At 37.6% G+C, this 27076-nt stretch overlaps 4 protein-coding genes across 4 annotated transcripts; 2 read left to right on the plus strand and 2 right to left on the minus strand.

Annotated features, from left to right (window-relative positions):
- Positions 1-1198: 1198 nt before the first annotated feature.
- Positions 1199-10286, plus strand: GCK72_001799 (uncharacterized protein; the record flags this gene model as incomplete). Its single annotated transcript, XM_053723131.1, has 13 exons — positions 1199-1297; positions 1672-1794; positions 1847-1960; positions 2458-2868; positions 2991-3365; positions 3416-3550; positions 3863-4201; positions 4317-4484; positions 4963-8439; positions 8522-8935; positions 9136-9222; positions 9957-10044; positions 10126-10286. 13 exons carry the CDS (start codon positions 1199-1201, stop codon positions 10284-10286), a joined length of 5991 nt encoding a protein of 1996 aa, XP_053591776.1.
- A 4056-nt stretch (positions 10287-14342) lies between these two features.
- Positions 14343-16277, plus strand: GCK72_001800 (uncharacterized protein; the record flags this gene model as incomplete). The annotated part of the gene is made up of 2 exons (XM_003114770.2): positions 14343-14610; positions 15949-16277. The coding sequence occupies 2 exons, from the start codon at positions 14343-14345 to the stop codon at positions 16275-16277; spliced, it is 597 nt and encodes a 198-aa protein (XP_003114818.2).
- Positions 16278-17281: 1004 nt separating this feature from the next.
- Positions 17282-18347, minus strand: GCK72_001801 (uncharacterized protein; the record flags this gene model as incomplete). The annotated part of the gene is made up of 3 exons (XM_053723132.1): positions 17282-17803; positions 17864-18137; positions 18190-18347. The coding sequence occupies 3 exons, from the start codon at positions 18345-18347 to the stop codon at positions 17282-17284; spliced, it is 954 nt and encodes a 317-aa protein (XP_053591777.1).
- Positions 18348-19700: 1353 nt separating this feature from the next.
- Positions 19701-23637, minus strand: GCK72_001802 (uncharacterized protein; the record flags this gene model as incomplete). Its single annotated transcript, XM_003115062.2, has 12 exons — positions 19701-19863; positions 20213-20478; positions 20538-20780; positions 20923-21079; positions 21179-21840; positions 21896-22284; positions 22469-22602; positions 22679-22796; positions 22849-22883; positions 22946-23024; positions 23168-23330; positions 23479-23637. The coding sequence occupies 12 exons, from the start codon at positions 23635-23637 to the stop codon at positions 19701-19703; spliced, it is 2568 nt and encodes an 855-aa protein (XP_003115110.2).
- Between the last annotated feature and the right edge of the window lie 3439 nt (positions 23638-27076).

Raw genomic sequence — 27076 nt, forward strand, 5'->3', positions numbered from 1 at the left:
GTCTCCACACCTGATGATAATAGGTTCTCGGTATGAAATTAAAGAATATCCGGTAGTTTCTAAGTGTTCGAAATGATCGTGTTAGACATGAATAGTCAAACAACAATTCCTTCGATATTCATATCGTTCTGATACAACACCATTATGTTTTTCGCGATTGAATGTATTCTCTCATGATTAGCATATTCAGATCTATCCGTAATGTAACACACACCTATATATTTTTATCTTTTTCATATTCGTTGTTGGCATTGTTTCCAAATAAACAACCAATCGAAGAGATGACCAAAAAGTAGATTGAAATTCTTAGGTGTGCATCTGAGTGTTCATCAACTCAATTGATTGTACTTTCACTGGAACATGTTTCTTGGTGGTTTTTTTCCTGAGAGCATGTTAACTTGGTCCACTTATTTTTTATTTTACTTTGTTTGTTTATCATCGAGTCAATAGGTGCCACAGAACTCTCAAAAAGACTCAATGTTCGAAATTGAACATTTGCTTCAATTCCGTATGGTTTATCGAGTCCTCTCGGGTTCCCAAGGATGCTATAGTGAACCATTTTCGTTGTAATTTTTCACCCTTTGTACATTACCGTAATCATAACAAAAGTGCATTATAGACCTACATCATCTATGTTGCACTTTCCTCAAAACTTTCTTATTTTCGGTTCTAGTGGAATTCAAAATTCAAAAGAAACCGCCTGTCTTCATACTCGCCTCTCTTTCTCTTCTTCGTCATCCTTCTCTTTTTTCAAAGTGCAGCGTTAACTTGTCGTTTTTCGTTTTACAGTGTAACAGTGTAACAAAAGTAAATAAACATAACAAGGCTAAAATTTGAAACAACTTTATTGAGTCTTGAATTTATGAGTTTATATCACTTAGTCATAAACTAAAAGCTTGGAAGAGTATGGTTATGATTGGTTAATTTGACGTATCTGAATGTGTTGGTTGTGATGAATAGTCGTTTTCAGTTTGTAGACCCCTTCGTTCTTTTTTTTGTTCGTTGATGGGAAATAATTTAAATGAAAAGTGTGTGCTCCCTGCTCCCAGTCTGCACCTACGTGTATCATTTTACTCTTTTGTGGAAATTGTAAACAAATTATTCGTTTTGTTTCAAAAACCCTTTGGTTTCTCTGTGACTTATCAACAATGTCTAAACACATTCAGAAGACTCCTCCCATTCTAACAAAAAAGAAAGAATGGCAGAGAATGCAGAACTTTCGAATCTGGAATTTGAGATTTGTCATTCTCAGTTTCTAAACGGTCTTGCCCCACGACCTGTGGCTGAAGCTGCCGAGGTACGAGAAATATTCAGTTATCCAGTAGATCAAGGATCCAACATTTAGACTCTTCATAGCTTGATTATTTCTGATTTTCATTAGATCTATGGGCTAGCCTTAGCAACACTTCGAGAACATTTCAGTTTCGTGGAATTATTAAAACTTCAATTCCCAATTTCACGGGATGAAATCCGTGTTGATTGTAAAAGTACATGCTAGATCTATCCCTAATTATATCATTTTGATATCTGTGGATACGAATAAATACAAAATAACTCGATCAAATTTTGAAAATCTCTTCAACTTAGAAATCAAACTTTACTAAACCAACATAACGTGGCTTTTCTCTATTCGAAATATGACTTTTCTCTAAAACAGAAAAATGATTTCAGTTGATTCGAACAGGAAAAATCACTTTGTCTGAAGCGATGGATCGATTCCCGGCCCCTGGATGTTCGACAATTGATCGTACTACCGATTCAAATGATGGAAATTCAATGCATCCGAAAAGAGGGGTATGATCATATAGAATATATTTCTTAATTTTTTAACGTTTCTGTTTTACAGATGTTCAATTTGAACGGATTGCTTGAGAAAAAGGAAAGAATATTGGAAGAACAGGCACAACAAAATGATTCTCACCAGTTGGCTCCATTGAATATGGATACAAGCTTTGCACAGGTTAGAAAATCAGCTAACTAACATCGATGTATTTTCTAAATTCAAAGGGTTCCAAACTAAATTACTTAGTGGAGTCTCATTTCAATCTTCAATTTTCTGAAATAATTTTTTTCTTTTTGTCGCATGCTTCTAATTCGCTAATTATCTTATTTTTTAACTTTTCTGATTGCTCTCGTCACGAACTGATTCGTATAATAGTCCCCGGGTGTTGATAATCTTATGACTTGAGTAACACTCTCGGAAAATTTCTTTTCTCTCAGCTCTGCCTATTTCCTTCTATCAACAACTTGACGAGTTGAAAAACAGTGATAATTTTCAATGAAATAAGTTAAAAACAAACACGTTTTCCGTATATTATTGAGTGAATTCTGAGAAAATTCTGATGGATTTTTGTAGTTGTCGATGCTTCACTTTTTAAACCTTACTGTGGATCAATTTTAGGAATGAATATGACACCTGACAACAAAACGCCTTGCTTTACCCATGCTTTATTTCAGCGGAATCCTAAATTTTCATCCTCTGTGTCAAATCCACCATCATCTGCTTCAACGTCTTCTTCTGCTCACACCTCTTGGATTCTTGAAGCTCCACTTGCACATATGCTGGCTCCATTCAATGATAAACTCACCGATGAGCAGGTTGAACAAATCACGGCACCACTCATTTGTTTATTGGAAGAGGACTTGAAGAAACCAGTAAAATCAAAGGAGTGGATGAGTAAAGTGAAGAATTTGAGTGATTTGATTGCCAACAATCAAGGACTCACATCAATCAGAGAAAGAGATAATTATATCCGATACCTATTCAAAAAGAATGAAGTCCCAGAAACTTTTATTTCATCTTTCATGAAGGAAAAGTCCGATGCGTTCATGCTCAAGTCACCATCCCGATTACCAGGACCTCTTTTGGTGAGTATGAAAATCGACAAAAAAATACTACAACTAGCGGAATAATAAATCGGTAACAGTCACTGATATTATCTGTTGTTCCTCTTCTCAGTCAGTCACTTTATCTCTCTTTCCGTTTTAAGAATCATCCAACTCGTCCACCACTTCCACCACCATACTCCCCGGCTCCTTCCATTCCTCTTGTTTCCTCAAGTAGTCCATATTCTGCTGCATCGATTCCCGGATTGGAGGTGGTAGCATCTTGGAGCGATGAAGAAAGAGTTCGATTTCTCGTAAATGAACTCTTCAAATTGAGGAAATCATGTCTGGATCAAGACATGAAAATGAAGGCTGTCTTCGCCTCGCTTCTGATTTGCAGTCACTACTGCCACAATCTCACTTTGGAATCAAAAACCGACTACATCAATTCGCTACTTCTCAAAATGGGATTCAGTGCAAACCAAATCGCGGATATTTTGGAATCGGGGAAAGAAGTCATCATAGCATCCTTAAAACAGGTAGCTTTGTTTCTTGAGCACTTTCGGAAACTGAAAATCATAAAATATAGGATTCTGCTGCTTCTAATTCTTCTCTTGCATCTAATTCGTCTCAAATGACTTGCCCGCCACTTGAAAGTATTCTGGATAAGCATCTAAAAACAATGCCGGATGCAGCCACGACAGGAAACTCTGCAACTGTTCAGGTAAGGTGGGTAGTCTCCTTTATAGCTCGGTTATAGTCTCCACGTATAGCACAAGTCTCCCATAAGTCTCGACTCAATTATCACACAAATGTAACTCAAAAACAGGTTGATACTTGTAGAAGTCTTGTTGTAAAATGGTGCAGGAAGGAATTAGACTTAGCGACATTTGCCTAGACTTAGCGACATTTGCCGATGTGGATTTTTGGATTAGTCACATTTACCTTAAAATGTTGGGAACACTTACATTCAGTTGGAGATTTTATTGAAAACAAGTGAACCCGTCATTTCCTATAGTTTAAGAATATTTTCCAGTCACCCGTTGCTCCACCACTTGCCCCAGTTCCATCAAATGTTTCTCCCAATCCTATGCCGAATCAACCAAGCGGAGAACAAGTACGATTCGCCAAATTGCTTCAATCCGCTGAAGCAACAAAACTGAGATCAATGATAAAGAGTTCAAGTAGCAGTGAAATGAAAGATGTGTGTTGCACAGTATTCTTTCTAGCGTCGAAGCTTGAGAAAAACATGGATTTCGAGAAAAAATCAACATGCGTCATTAAAATTTTGCTTCATCTTGGATACAGTGTTGATGCCGCAAAGAATATAGCAGAACGAGGAAAGGAATTGCTTCGTGGGACAGCAAGAGAAAAGGTAAGACATCCGGAGATTTTTCATTCATTATTCATCAATTGAATGATAATTCTAGTTGATTTTTCTATCCTCCAATTATTGTCTTGATCAGATTTAGTTTATCAACAATTTCCAGCGCTTCGTGAATTCTCCCCTCCTCGGACCATCCACATCTCAACCCGCTCCCGGCCAAACTGTCTATAACCAACAATTCCCACAATTGCTCTTACAAATGGGTTCCAGTACTCCTCAATTCATGCAAGGTGTTCAAAACCTGCCTTGTCGAAACTCTGTAATCACTCAGGTCAGTTGAAAAATCGTTTAAAAATTAGGGTGTGACTACTAGAGAAAGAGAGCTAGAAATAGAGAGCTGTTGTTGAGTCCACAATATGTCTGATATTATAACTCTTTCTCTGGCTGTCTCGAGATATTATTTATTCTTCTCACTACTTTACTTTCTTGATTAATTAGTCTACTGACTTCTGTACCTAGATTACATAATCTTCATTAAGCCTTCTTGTCTGATTGTTCACGTAGTAGAATAAACTGAATTTCTTGAAGATGAGAAACTACATACTCGGTTTTTTTAAATTACTGTCCTTCTCTTTTAATTAGCCTTACCCATGCTTGTTTTACAGGTTTTGTATTAAATCTAATTATTCCACTTATACTTGATTTATACGAGAAGTACAATAAAGAAGTCGTTCATAGAATATTGTGCAGTTGAAATATAAATAGAAAGTCGAGTTGAAGAAAGAAAAGAAGAAATCTCCCTGTTTCAGGTTCCAAATCCATATTCTTCTGTTCCCTCAACCTCTCAAGTTGCACCACCACCAATAGGAAATGAAATTCTTCGGACTTTCATGAGCGGTCAAAGAAACCTCTTCCCACAGATACCGTTTTTTCAAGGATGGCTAAATCCTCTGGCGTTGCCCATTCTTGGATTCCCGACCACTCAAAGATCAGTGACTCTCCCGACAATTCCTGATGTGCCAGAAACTCCTGAAGCAACTACGGAAAAAACGAAGAATAAAAGAAACAGAACGACTGCAAAACCTAAAATGATTGGTCCAAAAAAGAAAGCGGGAAGGCCGAAAAAATCGAAACGTGGTGAAAAGGACAATGCAACACCAGAAGAACATGGCGACGAAGTTCAACAAGAAGTATCTTCTGCTCTAGAAGCTGAAGCAATCAGCAGGGCATTTCTTCTCGCAACTTATCAGAGTGCACAGTCCACCGCCGTCGTCCCTTCTCCTAACGAGGGATCCACAGACTACATGAAGGTCGCAAATAACACAGCTGAGCCGATGGATACGGATCAGGGCACTGCAAATAAATCTAGTTTGAAAACTGATGTCGTCGTACCCGAACAAGAGGAGCGGAGTACTATGAACCATGCTGATATCGAAGCTGTCAAGAAACCAATGAGTCTTTTGAAAACTACTCAGAACTTGGAAACATTTCTCAATGCTTCAGACGTCGCAGTCTCAATAGACATAGAGGATGCAGAGAAAACTGAAATCAAAGAAATGATTTCACACTCTGATTCTGAGTCTTTGAAATCGAGACAATGTCAAGAGCCTCTCAAGTCAGTGATTCCAAACATCACTATCACGAAATCACATATTGATTCTTCTGTTGAAAGTTCGGCAGAGAAAGTTTTGAAACAAAATGCAGCAAGGCCAGCGTCTGCGTCTTTGGAAAGACAAATTGTACCTATTGGAGTTAATGTTTCGTCAAAGAGACCATTGAAGCGGAAAGCTCGATCAGCTTCCGAGCCACCAATGAAGGTAGCAAAACAAAGACAACCGGAAAAGAAGGCAAATCCAGTTATTATGGGATCTATACAGTCGGAAGGCAATCAAAAGAACCAAGTTCGAGGAATGCGTGAAAAAACACAACATGCGAAGTCTGACAATGAACAACAATCTAACAGTTCAATGGGATTAGATGTGTCATCATGCACTATGGATGCAGATGCTCTAGAATTTGAACTTGGTTTGGTAACCAATTCAATGAAACCCGCATTCGAAGAAGAGGATGGATGTTGTTTGAAGAAACCTGAAAATGCATCCCCAACTTCTGATTATATGGATACTTTGGTTGTAACGGCACAGAAGAATTTGGTAAAGAAACAAACTGATTCAAGCGGGTATGCAGAGACATCGATTAGAACAGTTGAAGATCCATCCCCACTGTTAACAGTTGAGAAAACTGTTCCTGTTCTTTCTAAGTCTCTCCTAAATTCACCTGAACAAATCACCGGTTCATCAAGCCAATCTTCCCGAAGGCTCACTGATTATCCTCAGGTTATTGGAGTGGATTACATGGCCCGATCATCACGAGCGATAAATGAAGAATCAGACACTTCAATGCCTCATCCGATCAAACAGTTCCCGTCTGTAACATCTTGCATTGATTCAGAATCAGCTGATATGGTGAAGAAGGATGCTGAAATTTCGATTGACTCTGTCAAGTCTAAAAAGAGTGTTACTCGAGAACGTACAACTGGGAAAACAGCTGCCACGGAACTTCGTGTCGATGAACTTTCAACTCAAGATACTGCAATTTTTAATCAAAGATCATTAAATCCTGCCACAGTGTCCGGTCCAATGTTGCGAGAACTTTTGCTCCGAGACACTATTGTTCCCCAGATCGCACTCTCCACATTATTGGTCCTAGAACCGATGGTCTCGAAAGAATTGGTACAGAAGTCGACACCAATTATTTCATCTGTACCGCCGAGTCGTCCGCCTCAAATTGAAACGGCGAGTCTACTGACCCAACTGTTCGAGGCCAAAAAGCGGAGTAGGATGGCACCTAAATTAATTCAAACAGAATCAGAAGACTTCATGGTTCAGAGCAGAACCTCAGATGTTCCGACTGATCATAAACTATCCATGCCAAGTGCAACTGCAGAAGCAAAGATCAGAATGAGTTCGATGAATATGCCAGCCAACAGTTCCAACACAATTCAAACTGCCAGCCAAAAAACTGCTACCATTGATTCGACACTAACCATTAATAAGCAAAATGGCCACAGAAAAACATCAAAAATGGTTCACTTTAAATCGAAAATGAAGGAAACAGTGAAGTCCGCTCCGGTTAAAGCAATTCCCAACAACTGCACAATTTCTAAACCTTTGATGATGCCAGATCCGCACAGCAAAGCCATCCGAAACCTTCAAGAACAAACGACAAACGAATTTGATTACTCATCAATTTTGAATCAAAACTACATCGTCAGCTCCCAACTATCTCGGGAGATCTCATCTACAATACCCACAGCTCAAAACGATTTCATTCAAGAGCCTTCTATCAGAAACGTCAATGCTCACATTCGAACTACGAAGGCTGTTGTACCAGAGATGATGTCAATGGTCACAGGAAACACTGCCGCGAAACCCACTGAAACCGTTCAAGCAAGATCAGCCCCAATTGACGCCTTTCCGTTCCCAACCCTGTTATCAAAGAATTGTAAGATACCTCTGGATATGTCGAATCACACTGCAATCCCAATGTCCATCCCTACCAACACAGTGAAAAGTATAACGACTCATGATCCAATTACTTCAAAATTCCCAAAAACAATGTTTTCAGCGTCTTCAAACTCCCAGGCGGCAGTAGATGATTTATCAGCTGACTCTTTGTTGCCACAAAGTATGAATGATCAGAGCACTACTAAAACAGCAAGTTTGGTCAAGCCCACCGCTTCAGGATCATTGCCTCACGGAATCCACATTCCACAACCACCAGTGAATCCACCAGACACACTTGTTCCGAAGGAACCAGAATATTTAACTGATGAACGTTCGTTAAATCACCTACTGCATCTAGCATCCATATGGTTGAAGCATGATCCAGAAGGCACCCTGCAAGTTCCAAGCTTGTCAGATTTGCTACAAGTACCGTTTATTGAAACTCCCGGATCCACGATCTCATTCGCACAACCAATTTTGCAAACAGCTCCAGCACCAATCACATTTTCTGACATTGCTCCTTCGAATAAAGACGACGGACAACGATTCCAGGTCTCTGCCATTGAGAAAGTGGACAGTATGCCCCTAATTCAAAAACCTGGACCACGCAACTCCCATGCGACTGCAATTGAAGCCAGTGCGAATGAGGTAATGCCGATGTTGGAGGAACAGGTACCACCGAAAACTCCAGAGTACTGTATAAACAGATCAGTGTTGAAGAGAAATAAAGATCAGGCAGATGAGATCATGAATGTGATAATGATTCAGGCGAAAATTAAAGTGAATGAAAGAAACTGAACAACAACCCAGCACTACCATAACTCATGCTTCGTTTCAACCGAATATTCAAAACTGTTTCCAGAATAGAAAACGACAAGTTGCTCAAGTTGACAGCAGTATTCAACAACCTGATCCAAAGAGAGCACGCGAACAAATCGGTTTCAAACCCGCCTCCTTATGTCCCCGTCACCCACATTTGAATGGAGAAAAGGTGCTGTCTCGTCTTCTGCCGTCTGTTCCGAATCCTGTTTCATATGGAGAATATCCAACAATGGACATTGAATGGCACATAACATATACTCGATGGAGTCGCGGATTTGGAGAAATCAGCAGAGTATCTATTGGATGTCGTCATTTATATCATTCGGAGTGGATTGATGCCTCCAGATGTCAAGAAAAAGCGGTTCCCTGTTTTACGAGAGATCGAGAATTCAAAGATATTCTTCGGCAGGTCTTGGAGATATCGAAAACAGAAATGCAAGCTGAGCAATCCTTGGTGAGTTCTTGTTTTCCACTTTATTTATCTACAGTCTAATAGCAAGTTCTCGTGCCTTGTTCATGAGTTGGTCTAGTTAGAATAATAATGTATAGGTCACAGTCCCGATGATGTTGAATCTATTTGATACAACTTTGTAATTGGCTGCATTTACTATCAACTCACCTTTTGATGATTGAAAAACAATAACTGGTTTTCAGCTCAACATCTTAAACCAGTTTCCACTTATGAGAGACTATCCGCAGTTTGCACCGTTCATCTCGGCTCATATTCAAACTGCTACAAAGGTAATGGCTCTATTCCAGTTTAGATGTCCTTTAAAAACTCAAACGTCCCTTAAAACACTTAAACGTCCCTTAAAACACTTAGACGTCCCTTGAAACACTTAAACGTCCTTTCAAACTCTAATTTTTTTAAAACGTCCTTTCAAAAGTTTAGACGTCCCAAAAAACGTTTAAACGTCCCATAAAATGTTTAGACGTCCCTTGAAATCCCAAAACATAGTTCTGAAGATTTAGACGTCCCAAAAAACATTTAGACGTCCCAAAAAACATTGAAACGTCCCAAAAAACATTGAAACGTCCCAAAAAATATTTAGACGTCCCTTAAAACACTTTCAGTGACTTTTAGTGTTGAAGGGACGTCTAAACTTTTTTTGGGACGTTTCAATGTTTTTTGGGACGTTCAAATGTTTTTTGGGACGTCTAATTATTTAAAACCAAATTTTCGGATTTCAAAGGACGTCTCAAAATTTTATGGGACGTCTAAACGTATTTTGGGACGTCTAAATGTTTTTCGGGACGTTTAAACATTTTTGAACATAATTCGGAACCGAAAGGACGTTTAAATGTTTCAAGGGACGTCTAAGTGTTTCAAGGGACGTTTAAGTGTTTTAAGGGACGTCTAAGTGTTTTTTGGGAAGTTCAAGTTTTCAAAGGACATCTAAACTGGAATAGAGCCAAGGTAATTTCAGTTTACTATAATAAAATAGGTTTTTCATTCTGAAAATGTGATTTTTCAGGTGATGCCAATGACCAACTATGAAGCGAAAGCGCCATCGAATTTCATCATTCAGGCTCTCAACTATTTGTCCGACTTACACGAAAAAGGTAGGTTCTTGAATATTTTTTTCACTGGCCGAATGAGGTCATCTTTTTTGAAGTAAATGTGAACAAGGCTCCACATTACAGGTGTCAATATCACTGCCGAAGAAGTCATCGCTTTCATTGTCTACAATCTTCATGATTCCTTCGCTTGCTGCTATGCAGTCTCAAGTTTCAAAACGATTCAGAAGGTTTTGAAGAAACACGTAAATGCACAAGAAATCCACGATGAAATCATGCTCGATTGATAACTTCCCCCCCCCCCCCCCCATTTTTCTGTTTCCTTATCAGCAACTAACTCGATAATTGCTGATAACAGTTAATACCCTGTCCACCTTTTTCCTCGTCTCCTGGTTTATGGATTTTTCGATTTTATCACTTTTTCAATGTCAGAAAACCATATTTGGTTCCAAAAAAGCTTACTTTTCATGAATTGAATCTGCTCCCTCATTTTTCCTTTTGACCTTACTTCACGATACAACTTCTTCTGATGTCATAGTTCAACTTGCAAATTTACAACTCTTGGAACTATAATTGTTTTCATTTCCATTCATATTCCTTTGTAATTCTCATTTTCATTTTCTTTCTTCTCTCTTTCTCTTTCCGTCATTTCTTTTTAACTTTACATTCCCAGATCTTTTGAAAATGTTCGCTTTACTTTTTATGATTCTTTTCGTTCTTAAACATCTCCAACCTATCTTTTTTGTCACTACTTCTAATAAATTTCACATTGATCATATCAATGTCGTTTTTCGAACTAACCGACACACAGATAGACATATTCTTGGCAGGTGTTCTTCCTACAAACAGACCCTTCCCTCCAATTCCCTTTTTCCACCTTTCCATTTCTCATATTCCTCTCATCTGTTTCTAATAACCAAGGTACTCTCCTTCTTTTCCTTCCCAATCCCTTCGAAACCTTCATGCCATAAATCTGTCAACAACAACGACCATGCACCGTCCAAACCCTCCAACCATCTGCCACTTCGTGCTCACCTCTTACCTCATTCGCTCCGTGAGCTTCCTCTTTTGATGAATATAACAAATTGTAGGCGTCGTTAGGCCGCGTTATTTATGTATTTCTCATACCAAACCGACCTGGACAGGTGCATTCAGCTCCGTCTCCCATATTTCTTGATTGAATTTAGAATTTGACCTCAATAATTCGGTTAAATCTCCTGATTTTCTCTAGTTTTTCAGTTGGAAAATGGAAATTTGGTTATTGTTATCACTGACCCCAAATACACAACATCGCGTGTCGACTAATTGTAGTCTTTCTTCGTTGAACCAACACCCACTATCACCACTTCCACCCATTCATTGATATCAAAAAGAGCACAGAAAAGGGACAATAGAACATGGGATACGAACAATAGTAAAACATTCTGAAAAGAGTGTCCGCCCGTTCTCTCTTTCTCTGTCTCTTTGACTATTATCTCATAAACTGTGGGACATTTTCAATTTGTTTTTTGTCCGTTTTAGTGTTGCATGATCTCATTTCTTCTCTGCTTTTGTTACTTTTCAAACCTGCTAGTCATCATTTCTTATTTGTCTTTGTTTTTTCTTGAATTCTTCCCGTACAGAGTATCAAAAATACTGATAGCTCGAGACTCGGTAATTAGTTTGGTTCGCATAATTACAGGGTTTCTGGTTTCTATCATTGAAATCTGAAAACATTTTCCAAATTCCTTTCAGCTTGTATATAAGCAATACATCAGAGCTGTGCGGAATTCCTTCTTCCTTCTTCCTTCTTCTTTTTTCCTTCTTCCGGGCATTTTTTCACTTCCTTCTTCCTTTTTCCTTCTTCCGGGCATTTTTTCACTTCCTTCTTCCTTTTTCCTTCTTCCTTTTTTGATATTTTATTCCTTCTTCCGTCTTCCTTTTTTGAAATTTTACTTCCAACATCTTTTTCGTAATATATTTGAAATTTTAAATACTAATTTCTCTTTTTTTTATTACCCGGTTGCAATAAAAAATACAATAAAAAATGTTCCTATACAAGCTGACAAATTTCGACATCCGTTTTGAAAAAAATTACTTCCGACTTCTGCCCTTTTTTCACTTCCTTCTTCCTTTTTCCGGACATTTTTCACTTCCTTCTTCCTTCTTCCTTTAAAAAAATTTTATTCCTTCTTCCTTATTCCGTCTTCCTTTTTAAAAATGTTATTCTTTCTTCCTTCTTCCGACTTCCTATTTTGAAAATTTTACTTCCGCACAGCTCTGCAATACATTCTAACACTGAATATGTGGTTAATTGAAAATTTCTGTGGCATTTGAGTTGTCCGCGATTAGATTAGATTAGATTAGAGAAGTTTCTTTGTGAGAAGATGGAATAGTGACAGGTGTTTATATAATCCAGTCTGAAATTGATATGTAACTTGATAGATAGGAATATATAAACATTGATCAACTTTCCCAGAATTTCTGTACATAAAACATATCATTAAAAACCGAAAATTAGTCATTAGATAATGCAAATTAGATACATGTTTTATCAAATGTCTTTTGAAAACTTAAATTTCAATATCCAAGGTTTTCGATAGTAACAAAATGATTTCCACTTTTTTGCGAGATAAAACAATGGTCTGTTTATTTGAATTGGAAACAAAAAAAGAATAATTATTCTTCTGCTTTTAACTTGTCGTCTTCTTTATTGGTTTTTATTTCAAATTCCAATATCCACGATACTTTTGTAAGAATTCTTTTATGTTCAGTTAGTTCAAAAGTGTGATTGAATTTCCACAGATTAACAACTCTTGAAATTTTTATAATCTCACAAAATCAGTCGTGTTCAAAGGATTCCTTCCCTTCAATTTCCTCCTATTCTCTTGTATAACTTCCCTTTTCTACTCGATTTCCGTTGAAGTTCTAAATCTAGCTGAAATGTCCTTTTCATGCCCTTTCAGTTGACATGACTCATAGGACATTTACAGACGACAGAGCAGACAGATTATCCAACCCAACAAACTGATTATTAATCTGATATTTGATAGATATGTACACGTACATCGAATTTAGAAAATGCATACATGCAGTTGCTGAAATGGGAAATTGGTCTTTGATTCGTTGAGAGCTAGTCGCTTATCTTGTTGAAAAAGGTCGTCTGACATTTGGTTGTTTGATTGTTGATAATATCCCGCATACTCAGAGAGATTGAAAATATGTAGGTGTCGATTGTCACATGATTGAAAATCCAGAAGGCAGAAAGTCAGAAGTATAGCAAATTTGTCACATGAATTTTTCAGTTTTCCCATAAAGAACATTCCAGCAACATATAGAATTGGGATGTGAGAATTTTCTACATCATTTTGAAGCCTTCTGAAAAGTAGCTCTTGTTCAGGGTAATACTAAACTGAAGCACTTCTCGTACCATGTGAGATGCACACGTTGCATCACCTGTGAATCTCAAATTTCCAATGTACATAACCTCTTACAGGAGTCCGATCACGCTATACAGTTGAAAATTTTCATAAAACAGAACGAAAACATGTTAGGTTTGGGTTGAATCTAACTAGTAAGAGTATTCATAATGAAAGATAAGATTTTAAAGAACAACATTAGTGTTCTTCCAGGGAGGTTTCAATTGAGATCCTTTCTCTTTTTTTCTGAATTGAGTCTCCGATATCCGAAAAACCTTGGACTCCCATAGCTCATTTCTCGTCCTTCCACCCAACTGGACGATCCAAATAGTGAGTGTATGTCTTATTTTGTGTGACCATTTTTCATCTTGAAAATGGCTGTCCTTTCTCTTCTTCAAAATTGGCCTATTTTCTCTTCGTTTGCCTCTCTCTCTCTTCCATCCAACAGTTGACTCATCAAGCTCCGAGGTCTGGGGGCTACGTCCCCTTCTTCTCCATACCTCCTCTCAGAGTCTCCACAATTTCACAGATGTCTCTTTTTCTCTATTCCTCAGAATCCCTCCCCTTTCTAGTTTTATTGCACTTTTCCTCTTACCTCTCTGCGTCTCTCTAGTCGGCCGAACAGATAGAGTTATCTGATTAGGCCACGCCCATTCGGTTCGGTTCGTATTGTGTGTGTGTGTGTGTGCTGTTCTGTGTTGTTATTCCAGATTCTGAGGTTTTCCATTTTCCCTTTAACTTGTGAAAACTAAGAAACACTTCAATTATTAACAATTCCTCCGAAATCTCAGTTTGCCCCTTGTCTGTAAATCATCTTTTTTGCTTTTAATATATATGTATAATAATTGTGTTCAATTCTACTTTATGCATCAAAACTCTTTTTCTTCTTCTTCCAATTCAAATTCTCATCCTTATTCTAACAATTTTCAATGTTTCTCCAGGAAAATGGCAGCCAGTTCCTCATCTTCATCATCTCCGCCTAAACAGAACTTCCTGGATTCATTTCCAGCATTTCGTCGGGCACGTACTCCTCCACCGAAGAATACAGATTCAGAAGTTGATTGTACACCATATGAACATATCAAATACCGTCCATTCTGTCAGACAATCCGTTTGAGGAAACGAAGAAAGGCGCAGAATAAACCAAAGAGACAACGATTATCAGTAATTATGGAGAACTTGAACATGTTCGAATGGTTACATCGAGTTGGAGGTATGTTTCAATTTGTTCAAATCTATTGGTTCTGAAATTGAAAAAAGTACATAGAAAACTAACAGAAACTAGGGATTTCTGTTTATAAAATAATTTCGAAATGTCAGAAACAGAGAAATTGAATACTTGAAAAACCGACCGAAATGTATTATATCAAAATGGAACTTATTCGAAAAAGACTTTTCAAGTAGATCTTCAGAAACCTATATTTTCACATGAGAACTTCTAAAAATTCATAATTTCTTTGAATAATTATCTCCACAGAATAAACAAAACGTCTTTCGGAGACATTACTCCCATTTTTAATTCTCAAAACCATTTTTCTCCGTCACGAATATGCTTCTTTTTCTTCAAATTGTGCTCCCGTAGATTGCACATTTATTCTGCACATTGCCCCCCCCCCCCATGGTATATTGCTCTTTCCGGGAATAGAGAAAACGATGAAATTGAGAAAATGGAAACGGAAAAGGGTGCAAATGTGAGAAAGCTGAGCGGATTAAAATCGAGAGCTAAAGGGCAGGTGATATCTGGTATTGCTCTACACAGGAAAACAATTTGATTGAAACGACAGACACGCGTGTGCCTATTCCTGTCTAATGAACAGTGAGATTCATGTTGTTGACGGAGATGGCAGAATATCTGTTGGACTGTTACCTACTGTTTCATAATATCCAGTGCTCTTCTCATCTCGTTTCGAATTACTGTCCGTTTCCCCTCATAACCCTAAGAACAGGCTGTTGCACGAGGTCCACGACCGCCTCTATAATTTCCTCCATTCCGTCTAATCTCTCTTCTCCTCGCATACTGTTTTTCTCTCTTTTCATGTGGTCAGGTGTCTTCTGTTGAGCAGACATCCACTCCACGAAAGCACCGATAGAGTGAAATAGTAGTGTAATAAAGAGGGAAAACGGGCTCTCTTTTCCTGTGTGCCATCCTGTATCTCAGGTCACAAAAAGAGACCAGATGATGATGGAATGTTTTTTGGATAGAAAGAGAAAACCTATCGAACAGATGTATGAGAATTAGAAGAAAGTTAGGGGGATTACGATGGTAGAAGTTGAAAATAATCTAGATTTAGCAACTATTCACAGAAAAGGGACCCACGAAAATCGGGGAGAGACTATGAATCTGGGAACGAACATCGGGGAAAGTGGGCAAACTCGTGGAGCAGTTTGCAAACCGAGTTGTTTTCCCCGATTTTCGTTCCCCGATCAAAAGTCTATGCCCGACTCAAAAAAAGCAGGAGAGTCTCATCAATTTGAGTGAATTGAAAATTGGAAGATGTTTGATTCAGTGCAGAAGTAGTCACCTTTCATCTCATTAATTCTCTTCTTTCAGCTCATAAATCCATGACAACTGATGAACTTCTCTTCGTACTCACCAATGGACTGTTCCATCAAGACAAAGGAAATGTTGCAATTGTCTTCAATAAAGATAATAGAACTGGAAAAAGTGCGACGAGTCGAATGAATGCTGCATTCGGAAAAGCTGACGATAAGAAAGATGCAGTGAAGGAGTTCATGGACGCCCACAATTCTCCAAAAGTTAATTTTTCGGTTCCTGAGAATATCAAGAGATACGGATGTGGTCATGTGATTAGGAATGATTTTTACGAGGAGGAAGTACCCTCTCCGATTAGAGAAATTGAAATTGTTACTTTGGATTAATTCAATTATTGATTTATTTCCGTTTTTCCATCATTTTTTTGTAGTTTCCAATCATCTCATTCTCTGTGTTCTCTCTTTTTCATATGGATTTTCAAAACTTTCTGTGACTTGTTTTTCTTTATTTTTTATATCAAAAGATAAAATAAATTATGACTTTGAATAATCCTTTTTTTATTAAAAATCGAAAAAAGAAGAACATATTTAAATAGTAACTGTAGATTGCTATGATGACAAAATAAATAGCCTAGATATTCTCAACATAACCTTCATCTAGTCTAAATATTCAACCCTGTCATCCCCAATTTCGGATATTATTAAAATTTCTGATAGTGGTAATGATGGATTAAAAAATTTTTACCTTCCAGTGTGATGTATTTGGAAAATCATATGCTGCTTACAATCAAATGAAATTATATATTCCAGAGAACAAATTCTTAAAACAGTTGCAGAGCCTATGAACCCGTGGATTGACAGAATCCGACTTTTTGTTTCTCTCAATCGAGATAATTCTAATTGAACCTGATTAGGATTTGAACGACTTTCAAAGCAACAACTTCTGAAGTTCAACTTTAGAACGCAGTCAAAAAAAGCATTTCAAAGCTTCGAGTGCCGATAGACATCATCATAGAATCGTCTACTGTTGATACAGAAGTTGGAAGGAAATCTGAATAGAAGAAGAAGAAAAAGGAAGAAGAAGAAAAAAGAAAAACATGATCGGCATAGACTACATACCGTAAATACTGTATTATAACGGCACCTGTATTATAACGAGACCCCATCTCTTCTCAGAATCCATAAAAATGTTTATTAGGGGGTTTTTTCTCGGTTCTAATTAGAAGCAACGTGTTTGGTAACTTCTAGATCAGCAAATAGAACGTCCATAAAAGTTTTTTCGTTCAATTTTAATGAGTTTCTGAAACCACAAAGTTTCTCTCGAAGGCAGTTGAAAAATATAACGTCATGCCGTTATAATACAGTATTTACGGTAGTTTCATTTCATTAAATCAAAAACGAAGACAGAACAATACGATCAAAGTGAGACCTTTATTGATTTGGCTCCTCCGACGATTTCCATTTATTACCCCATCCGAATCAAATCCATTCTCATCGCCTTCTTCCCAATTATTCTCTTCTTTTTCATCCTCATATTCATTATAATCATAATCAGTTCCTTGTTCAGTTGCTGATGTCCTCTTCTGAATAATCTCTGTAGTCGTTGGCAGAGAATCCGACGTTCTTGGAGTTGAAGTTGAAGGGATCGACGTAGAAGGTTTCGTTATTTCTTTGTACATTCCTTTTGGACAAATTCCAGTTAATTCGCAAATATCGTCTCGCAACCAGTTCATATTATAGAAAAAAGATACTTCGGGAACCCGCGCAAATACAGATTCGTTTTCGCCATATGTATTAACTGAAAGCAATGTCGATTTCCCATCAATATCTTTGATTAAAAAACTTTGACCAAATCTCATTCCTGGGATTCCGGAGACTGTAAAAGATTGAGAACCCACAGGCGACACGAGTAACTGAATGATATCAATTTCATGTTTAAACAATTTTAAAAACGTTACTTTTCGGTGGATTACTTTTCCGGAATGGAGTCCATAAAAATCAACTGGGTCTTGGCTTTCGATAACTTTTGAATCATCAATCAAACAAGGTGTTGAGCCAGGCAAAGTAGTTTTAAACTCAATAATTAACGGCGACATAATGAGTTGAAATGCTCCTCCAGCACCCTTATAGCATATTTTCAGGAAAATAAGTTTTGTAGGGTTCAGCCTGAGTGGATATTCAGAAGTATCTTTCGGAGTAGCTGGACTGAACACTTCCAACGAATCGAAATCTGACAAGACGAAGTTTCTGAAAGAAATTATGAATATTTTGTACTGGCCGAAAGAATATTCTGACTAACTCTGATCCATCCGTACACTTCTTTTCGAACTCTTTTCCATTATGTCTCCATTTAAAATCATCTGTCAAAAGTAAATGAGACGAAGCCAACAGATGATTTTTAGATATTAAGATAGCAATAGATCTCAATTTAATATCTTTATATCTATCGTAGTCCATTGAAATCGTTTTCAGCCAGTTCGTTTCGTTTTCAACTGAAATACTATTAGCATCTTTTGCTAGCGTTTCTGTAATTCTCTTTACTTTTTTCTTCTCTTTTAGATTGAAAATCTCTTACCGATTTTCTCTTTTCCGCAAGTTTCCAGACGTTCTTCATTTTCTCTTTTTGTTAATTTTCCATTTATAGAAACGATATGAATCAGTATTATGAAAAACGATCGAAATTTCATAATTATAAAAATATGAAAATAAAATTCAAGAAAGCCAGTATGATACGAACTCTGTTTCTAGTGAAATGTTCTGTTTCTATTGAAAACCACGTTGATTTCTATCTAAATTTATATTCTCACGTCGTTGTTGTTTTTGAATTTATATTTGAATGCCTTGCTTTGAATTAAAATCAATTTTAATTAACCAATTTATTTGGCTTTTTAAATTACTTGCTTGTTCGATCATCTCCGAAGATAATCAATTATCAATGTGTGCAAAAGATGAAAATAGAGAAAATAAATATTAAGAAAAAACAAAACAGGAGAGAGAGAGACAAGCATTATAGAATTGAGAAATCTTAATCGACATGACTCCCCAAAAAACGGGGAAAATGTCATAAAATGGATGGTGCTGGATGGTGAAGATGGGAGAACCGTAACTCGAGATCCAATCGGTTGAAAAGAAGAAACGACGCAATTTAAAGAGAGAAGAATGGGGGAAAAGGAAAGAAAACAATTTACATGGATATAAATGTAGAAACATAGAAGAGCGATAGAGGAAAGGAAAGAAATGCGCGTTCTTATAGAGCCCGGTGATAGAATTAAGCCACGCCTCCTTTCAGAGGGTTGTGCCTAATGGAAAAAAAGAAGAAAAGACAGGGAAAAAGAGACAGAAAACTGGGATAAGAAAGAGAAAGAAAAATAGTGACTATTTATGACTAAATTGGCTAAATCTAAATGACTAAGTTATTAAAAAGGAAGTTACAGTAAGACATTATTATCGGTGTCTGTTAGAATTCGATTTTCAGAAAATGAAACGTTCTGAAACTATCTACACTATTTAAATGATGAGGATAATGGAAAAAATATGATAACATATAGAATTTCAGAGGAAAGATACAGAGAAAGAGACCAAAGGGAAAAGAGATACTGTATAGAAAAAGCTGAAAAGATTTCAGAAAGAAAAAAAACATCACGGGATAAAAAAGACTAGAGACAGATTAAATCGGTGCGGAAAAAATTTAAAATGCGAAAATTAAAAAAAAAAAAAACGAAAGTCACCTTTTAGCAATGAGATTATTAATTTGAAAGAAAGAACGGTGAAAACTCAGATTTTCGAGAAAACTGGAAGAAAATAAAAGAATCAAGCGAGACGAGCAGCAGGTTGGGCGGGGGCTCCAAATTTTCCTTTATTTAAAAGAAAGTCATCTTCTGGGTCAGTTCCGTTCGGTGATGGAGCGGATAGTGCAGGTGTATCAAAGAGACGATGTTCACCTCCAGTTGGCATATGTGTGAACTCGTTGTATCTGAAAAACGCGTATTAATGAAAACTGATTCTTTTCAATCAATATCAAATAGACTGCCATGTTGTTCAGTGAATAAAAATTAGACAAAAAAATTTGGAACGCTTCACGAATTTGCGTGTCATCCTTGCGCAGGGGCCATGCTAATCTTCTCTGTATTGTTCCAATTTTAGTATATGTTCTCGGAAGAACGATATCTATTCAGAAGAAGGTTGTTTATATAGGGACGTCTTGGGAAGTAACCGACATCTCCCGGGTTCCGCACATCACTTTGTCAACTATGGGAAGTGGGCGGGGCGAATGACATATGACATTCTAGTAGAACTGTGGGAAAACAGAGTAAACAGCTTACCTGATTCCAGGAAACGCAACACTCGACTGTTTTTGTGGAACACTTCCTACAGAAGCAGCAGATGCTCCAACAGCCATCATATAATCAGGTGGAGCGGGTACTCCAGCAGCAGCCATTACCGATCCGATTGATGCAATCGGAGACATTTTCTCATTGAATGGCGATCCATGTCGGTTCGATACATTTACAGTAAGAGGCATTTTGGCAAATGGAATTGGTGATCCCATAGCAGAGTGTTGATGGGGAGAAGATTGATCAGAGGCCGTCTGAAACTAGATAAGAAATCGAGAGTAATTAGTGAAAAAAGAAACTAATCTGAACATACCGTATCATTTTCATTATTAGCTTCAGTTGATGAACGTCCACCATTCATCAACGTCTCACTACTTCCTCCAGACCCTCCGTTCTTCATTTGCAGTTCATTACATCGACGTTCCAATGATTTTATCGTATCCCGAGCATCACCAAGACATTTGAAAAGAGACTGTTTCAGTTTGTTTTCTCCAGCCAATGATTCTTCCATTTGAAGGGACTTATCACGTACAAAGCGAAGTTCCATACTCAGTGCCTGTAGAGATGAATCAATTAGTGACTTTTTAAAATGTTGAATTTTAATCATCTTTTTGTACATATTCGGACTGTTTGTTTGTATGTAAGCCCAGATGTCCTTCTATCTCTGTCTTCTTCCAAATGCTTCCAAATGTACTCACCTCAATATCATGCTCCTCCTTGTAGTTGCGCAGTCCGTGTAACTCTGATTCCATTCGCATATTCGTTTCGTCTTTCGATTTGAGTTCGGCTCGCAACTTATCAATTTCCGATTCCAGTTGTCGTTCTCGTTCGCGTTGATGCTCTGCCACGTCGTATCTGAAACTATGATATTTTTTTCTGTTTGTTCCCATCACTTTTAGACAGTAGCGAACTGTTTCCATACGGAACATTCGCGAAACTGATACCGTCACTCACTTCTTGCTAGCATTTTCCATTCTCGCCTTCCTTTCAGCACTTAAGGTTGCTTCAATTTCGGCTTTCTTCCCCAACAAATCCGCATATTTTCTTTCAGATTGTTCCAATTGTGACTTATCAGTTTCTCTATGTCTTTCAAGTGTCGAATACTTAATTTCCATCTGATCTGCTTTTAATTTCATATTTGACAACTGTTGTGTTAGCCTGTTTTCATTGGATTCGTGCATTGAAATCTGTAGTTTGTAGTCCTCTTCTAAACTTCTTCTTGATGATATTTCAGCACGTAATGATTCTAATTCTCTCGACATATTTCGTATATCAGCTTCATTACTTGCATTTGTATCATGTGAACTGTCTCGTATTGCTGCTGATAGTCCTGATGACCTTGCGTGTCCATTTGAAGCATTTCCGTTAGACTTCTGATTATGATTCTGATGATGACTCTTCCCATTTGAATGTTTATGCTTCTGCTGCTGCTGATGATGATTGTTATTCTGATTCCTCGCTGTTGATGGCATTGTATTCGCTCGTCCTTTTGTAGTTGTCGTTGAATTCGTTAATGAATCAGTTCGTCCGTTCTTTTTCTCTGTCAAATCAACTTCTTCATCGTCATCGTCGTCGTCATGTCGATGGGTTGCAGAACTTTCAGAAGATGATGAACTCTGAAATGAGATGTATTGATAACCGTTTTCACTCGATTAATTCGATTAAACTAACCACAAATGCAGCAGAAAAAATCCACCAAATGCCCCCGAAAATCAGTCGTAGAATATAAATTCCCCCACTCCTTTTCTGTTCTCCTGTTCCAGAATGATCTCTCCATGTATAATCATCTGCATCTGAATCGTCCAAATCATCCAAATCAGTGCCTCGTATTGTTTTGTTCTTTTTCTTATTGTCATTTGGTGGTGTTGAATTAAACGATCCATTCCCATTTTTCTTTTTCTTTGATGATGTCGTTGTCGATGACGTCACTTCTCCATTCCGCTTGTGTATTCCATTCTTTTTTGATGTTGTCGTAGGAGGTGTTGCACTTGGTGCTGCTTGAATTGCTTGCATGGTATGTGTTGTTTGAACGGGTGGATCCAGATAGTACAGATCACTTCCTGGAAATAAATAAATTAGTTTACATGTGTAATTTGATGTATTCAAGGTGGATCGTCAGCCTTTTTTGATTTTGACGCCAGCTCCACAATCTAGGGAAACAATTGTACTTTTGTAGAAACCGGAGAAACAAGCATTCAAATGAATCACTTCAGAACCCCGTTGTTGTTTTTTTAAATTTCATACCTTCTTCTAAACAATGCTGAGACGTATAATCTTTAGGTCCCTCATATTCAGCAGGAAGACTTTCCACAAGTATCCGAAATAACTGCTCATTTTGACATGACACTTCACCTTGCTTTCGTCGCAACTTCCAATCACTGAAAATACAATTTATAACTCAAAAGTATAATTTTGAATTGAACACATGTGATACGTAATTCGAGAAGAACTCACTCGATATATTGATTCAATTGAACTGTCGTCATAACAACTGGAAATCCGATAGAATGTGCACTAAAAAAAGCATTCAAACTTCGAGGCCACACTTCTGTGATTCCCGCCCAATCTGCTACTGAAATTTCGAGAATTATTATATCACACTTTGATAGAAAGAGTCAACTAACCATTTGGAAAGAAGCCGATAAGCACCGGTTGACTTCTGAAAAAACTTATTTTCTTTAGAATTTTGGAATCAAAAGAAACAAATAAAAAATAACTTACCGAATCCTGAAAAATAATTCGAATATGATTATGCAGCATGTTATAATCATGATAGGCCATGCTTGTGACTTGTCTCCACCTGAAAATTCAAATTATTTGAAGTGTACACTACCGTAGTCGTTCAACGATAACCTCCGAAAAGTTGAGAAAACACGTCTAGCTACCTCCGAATGAAATAACATTATTTTTAGTCTAGAAAAATATAATGCGAAGAAAACTCACCATATACAGTGGCAGCTGTTCTTAAAAAACCACCATGCAAATGATGTAGATAACCTATCCAAACGAATGCTGTGGCTACAAACACGATTACTCGCGTTGGTATGCACATGTAACAAATTAGATCTGATGTTGCTGTTATACATACAAACATTATTGAAATCCTCTGAAAAAGGGTTGAATTGATTTTTACATCCATGCTTTAGGTTTTGAATAAAAATGCCTAATCTAGATTGAACTTGGAAGAAAAAATTATACTAGATCACCAAAAATTCAATTTTTGCATATCTACAATCAATGAAAAATGTACTAACCGGTGATGAGGGGCTTGCAATAGTTGTGACACAATGTTGATTTCTTAATTGAACTGATTCGACAACAGCTCGAATCATAAGCCACGCTGGCCATAATAATTCCACACGGAAGCCTGTCATTGCATCAAGAACAACCATTGTGAACCATACAACTGCCATTCGAATGTATAAGAAAATCGTTGGAATACTGAAAAGAAAAACGTCTCATAACGGGACTAGAGTTTTTGCAAATCTTCAGATTGCGGAAAGCAGAAAATTTGATAGAAACTGTGTAATTCAATTACAGGAGAATATCAAATCAGATGATATGCATATAGGCTTCAAAAATAAAACGTACGTTTGATTGATTTCTGGTCTTCCACGCCTGTTTATTTGTAATCGTTTAATACTTTTGTCACCCCTATTCCTTTTCTGTGCTTGTTTTGTTTTTTGTGACGTTTGCATCTGAAAAAGATAAATTTCAAGATATTTGCATGTTTTAATAAAAGAACGGAGATATTTTCAAACGAAAAAAAGAGGAAAATAAGATAACGATTGATATTATGTTTCAGAGAGATCAGTTTGAAAACCACGCATGCTTTGGATATTTTTTTGCATGTTTTTTTTCTGTGAGCGTATGTATTCTCACTTTTATGTTTTACGAAATGGGCGTGGCCAAGTAAGGTAAAATTTCGTTTCTCACATGAACTTTTAAGAACAAACATTTTTTTGATTATGAGAAAAGGGAAGTAGTGGCTATAATTGACACACGCAACATTTTGATCGTGGGAAATTGGAAATTTCATAAATAGGAACATTTATTATGGGAGAAAATGAAATATGTTTAGCAGCTCGGCATCTATTTTAAAGGATCATATTTTATCAGAAGATACTCGCTTCAACCGTCAACACTAATAACACTTACACACGTATAACCTAACTGGTCAACGTGAAAATATATGTGGACACCCTTGAAGCCTATGGAGCAGGAGGACCTCTGGGGAAATAGTATTGAAATCGGAGAGACTGGGAAGAAATCGAAGGCGTGGCGCTCCTCGTTCTTCTTCTTCTTCTCCGTGAAAGGCATGGGAGCATTCGTGTCTGTGCGTGCTCCGCAGTAATCATCATCTCGTGGAGCATAGAGAACCAGAGAAGTGTAGGAGGGTGAGAAGTTGGGAATAGAGGGAGGACAGAGTAGAAGAAGTAGAAGACGTCGTCGGGCTTTTCCTGCGCGGAAACCGGGGAGAGGGCCAACGACGTCAAGGAACGAGAAGAAGTAGAAGCAGCACGAAAAGGAAGAAAATAAGAGAAAAAGAGGGAGATCTCTCTTTCTTCGTTCTTCTCGTTTCTCTCTTCACTCACCATCCTCTTTTCCTTCTTCTCACACCAGCCACCAACAACATGGGGGCCCTCCTGTGCTTGCTTTTTTCTTTCTTTCTCTCTATGTCTCCACAGAAAGAAGTGAAGCAGAAGTAAGGGGGAGAAGGAAAACTAACCGAAGCTCACCTCGGGCTCTCGTTGGCACATGAACCCCAGAGAAATAGAGAATTGGTCACTTTCATCCCTTACTACTAGTTGATTTGCTTTGTCATCAGAATTCGTCGCTTTGCCCCCTCATCACGAAAGAAACATCTGCCTCAACCAATCTACTGTAATCTCTTGGTCTGAATACTAATAACATCTGCTCGTATATTTTCACTTCTTGTAAAATTAATTCAGCTGCACGCTGCTTAAGTTCAGATTTTACGACTATATTCTTTAAACCTCCGAAACCAATTAGCAAGACGATGCCAAGGGTAAAACTCATTTCGTTCAGAGATTATCGGACACGGCCGGGATTTTACTACTCGTGGCCTAGAAAAATCAGTGACTTCGGCCACCGTGACCTTAAGCATTGCAAACTTTCGGAGCAAAAAATCGGTGTTTTTGATCATTGTTCCGGAATTTTTTTAATGCTGAGTTGTTGAAAATCGATGAAACATCACAGAAAACCGGAAAGTTTTGAAAATAATTACAGATTGCACCGTATGTAGCCAAAAACACAAATTGTGTAAAAGTTGCTCAATTTCAGGCTCAGAATAGTTGTTGGAAAAGCGAGAGTAATTCAGAAACGTCGCCAGTCACGTCCGATTCGTAAAAATATGCTAAAACTCTCGGATTTGATTTCTCACGTTTCGAGAAAACGGAAAATCTTCGAAAAACTCGAAAAAACACACTTCAAACTTAAATTTCTCGAAGATGCTCTCCTCAAAATTTTTAAAAATTTACCAGAACGTGCACAGCCACGTGCTCTACAATATTTCATGTTCAAAAATGGGGGTTCATGAACTCAATTTCGAGATATAAGACAAAAACATGCAAAAAATGGGCCAAAAACAGCTAAAAATGACTTTTCTCGAAGATGCTCTCCTCGAATTTTGAAAAAATTTGCCAAAAGTTCCGCCTTTGCGTTCTTGACGTTTTGACATGTTCAAAAGTAGAGGTTCATGACTTCGTTTTCGAGAAAAATTGAAAAATGTCGAAAATTGGCTCCAAATCCTTCATAATTTCGTCGTTTTGTGACTAAAAAAATTCGGAGCAGGATAGAAAGATAAACCAGACGCAATTTGACGTTTTCTGTAAAAAATATAATATTCGCTAATGTTATTTTTCAAAGAAAATGGCCGATTTTGAAACTTAGAGGAGTTTTTGCCCAGAATGTGAATTGAGTTGGTCAGACATCGAAATTTCGCATTTCCTCACGTCGATAAAGCCTTCTTCTATCTTCTGGTACATTTTTTCGCTTTTTTAAATACATTTATTATTTTTCTGCGTCAAATTTCCGAAAAACTCGCCAGAAAATCTGAATTTTTCATGCGATTACGGTACGCAGTCTGCAAACACCGTGACGCAATCTATGCAGACAAATTTCGCTGCTTACTGCGTAACTCGTCGCACTATTTTCTAGGCCACGAGTAGTAAAATCCCGGCCGTGCGGAATGTATCGGATAATATATAAAGATGCGCCGTCTAAAGCAATCATTTTATGTTTACTAGCAACAACGCGAATAAGAATCAGATTAAAATCATGATGCAAGATCACACTGGTCACCTTAATAACCGCTCAGCTCTATTCGAGTGTATCTGTATGTCTTGGAACCTTTTTGTCCATTACAGTAAACCATAAATAACAACGACCGTGTTCACACTTCACGAATAGGGAAAGTCCAAACGTATAAAGAAGAAAATAATAGTAGTTTTTAAGCAAGAAGCTAACACTTTAGAACAGAAAGAGGAAACGGCACTCTGAAATTCAGATCCGCCTGTTACAAGTCATTTTATTCATTCAGAATTGCGAAAAGAAGCTCTTGGTTTTGAAGATGATCGGATTAGTGCATACACTAGTTGCTTGTTCTTATTCCCTTGCAACCAAAGGCATGCTACCGAAAGAAGAAGAATCTCATTATTCCTGTGCTCGCACAGAATTATTGGTTGAGAAGAAATTAGAAGACTTGGCGAGAGAAGAAGACGATGTGCATTCTGATTTCATGAATTCTCAATGGGCAAAGAGCCCCTACTGGACAAGCCGAGCATAATGAGAAGAGCAAGAGGGAATTGGAGAATCTTCGAAATTTCTGGA

Source organism: Caenorhabditis remanei, chromosome I, assembly GCF_010183535.1.
Source record: "Caenorhabditis remanei strain PX506 chromosome I, whole genome shotgun sequence".
NCBI classification, from domain to species: domain Eukaryota; kingdom Metazoa; phylum Nematoda; class Chromadorea; order Rhabditida; family Rhabditidae; genus Caenorhabditis; species Caenorhabditis remanei.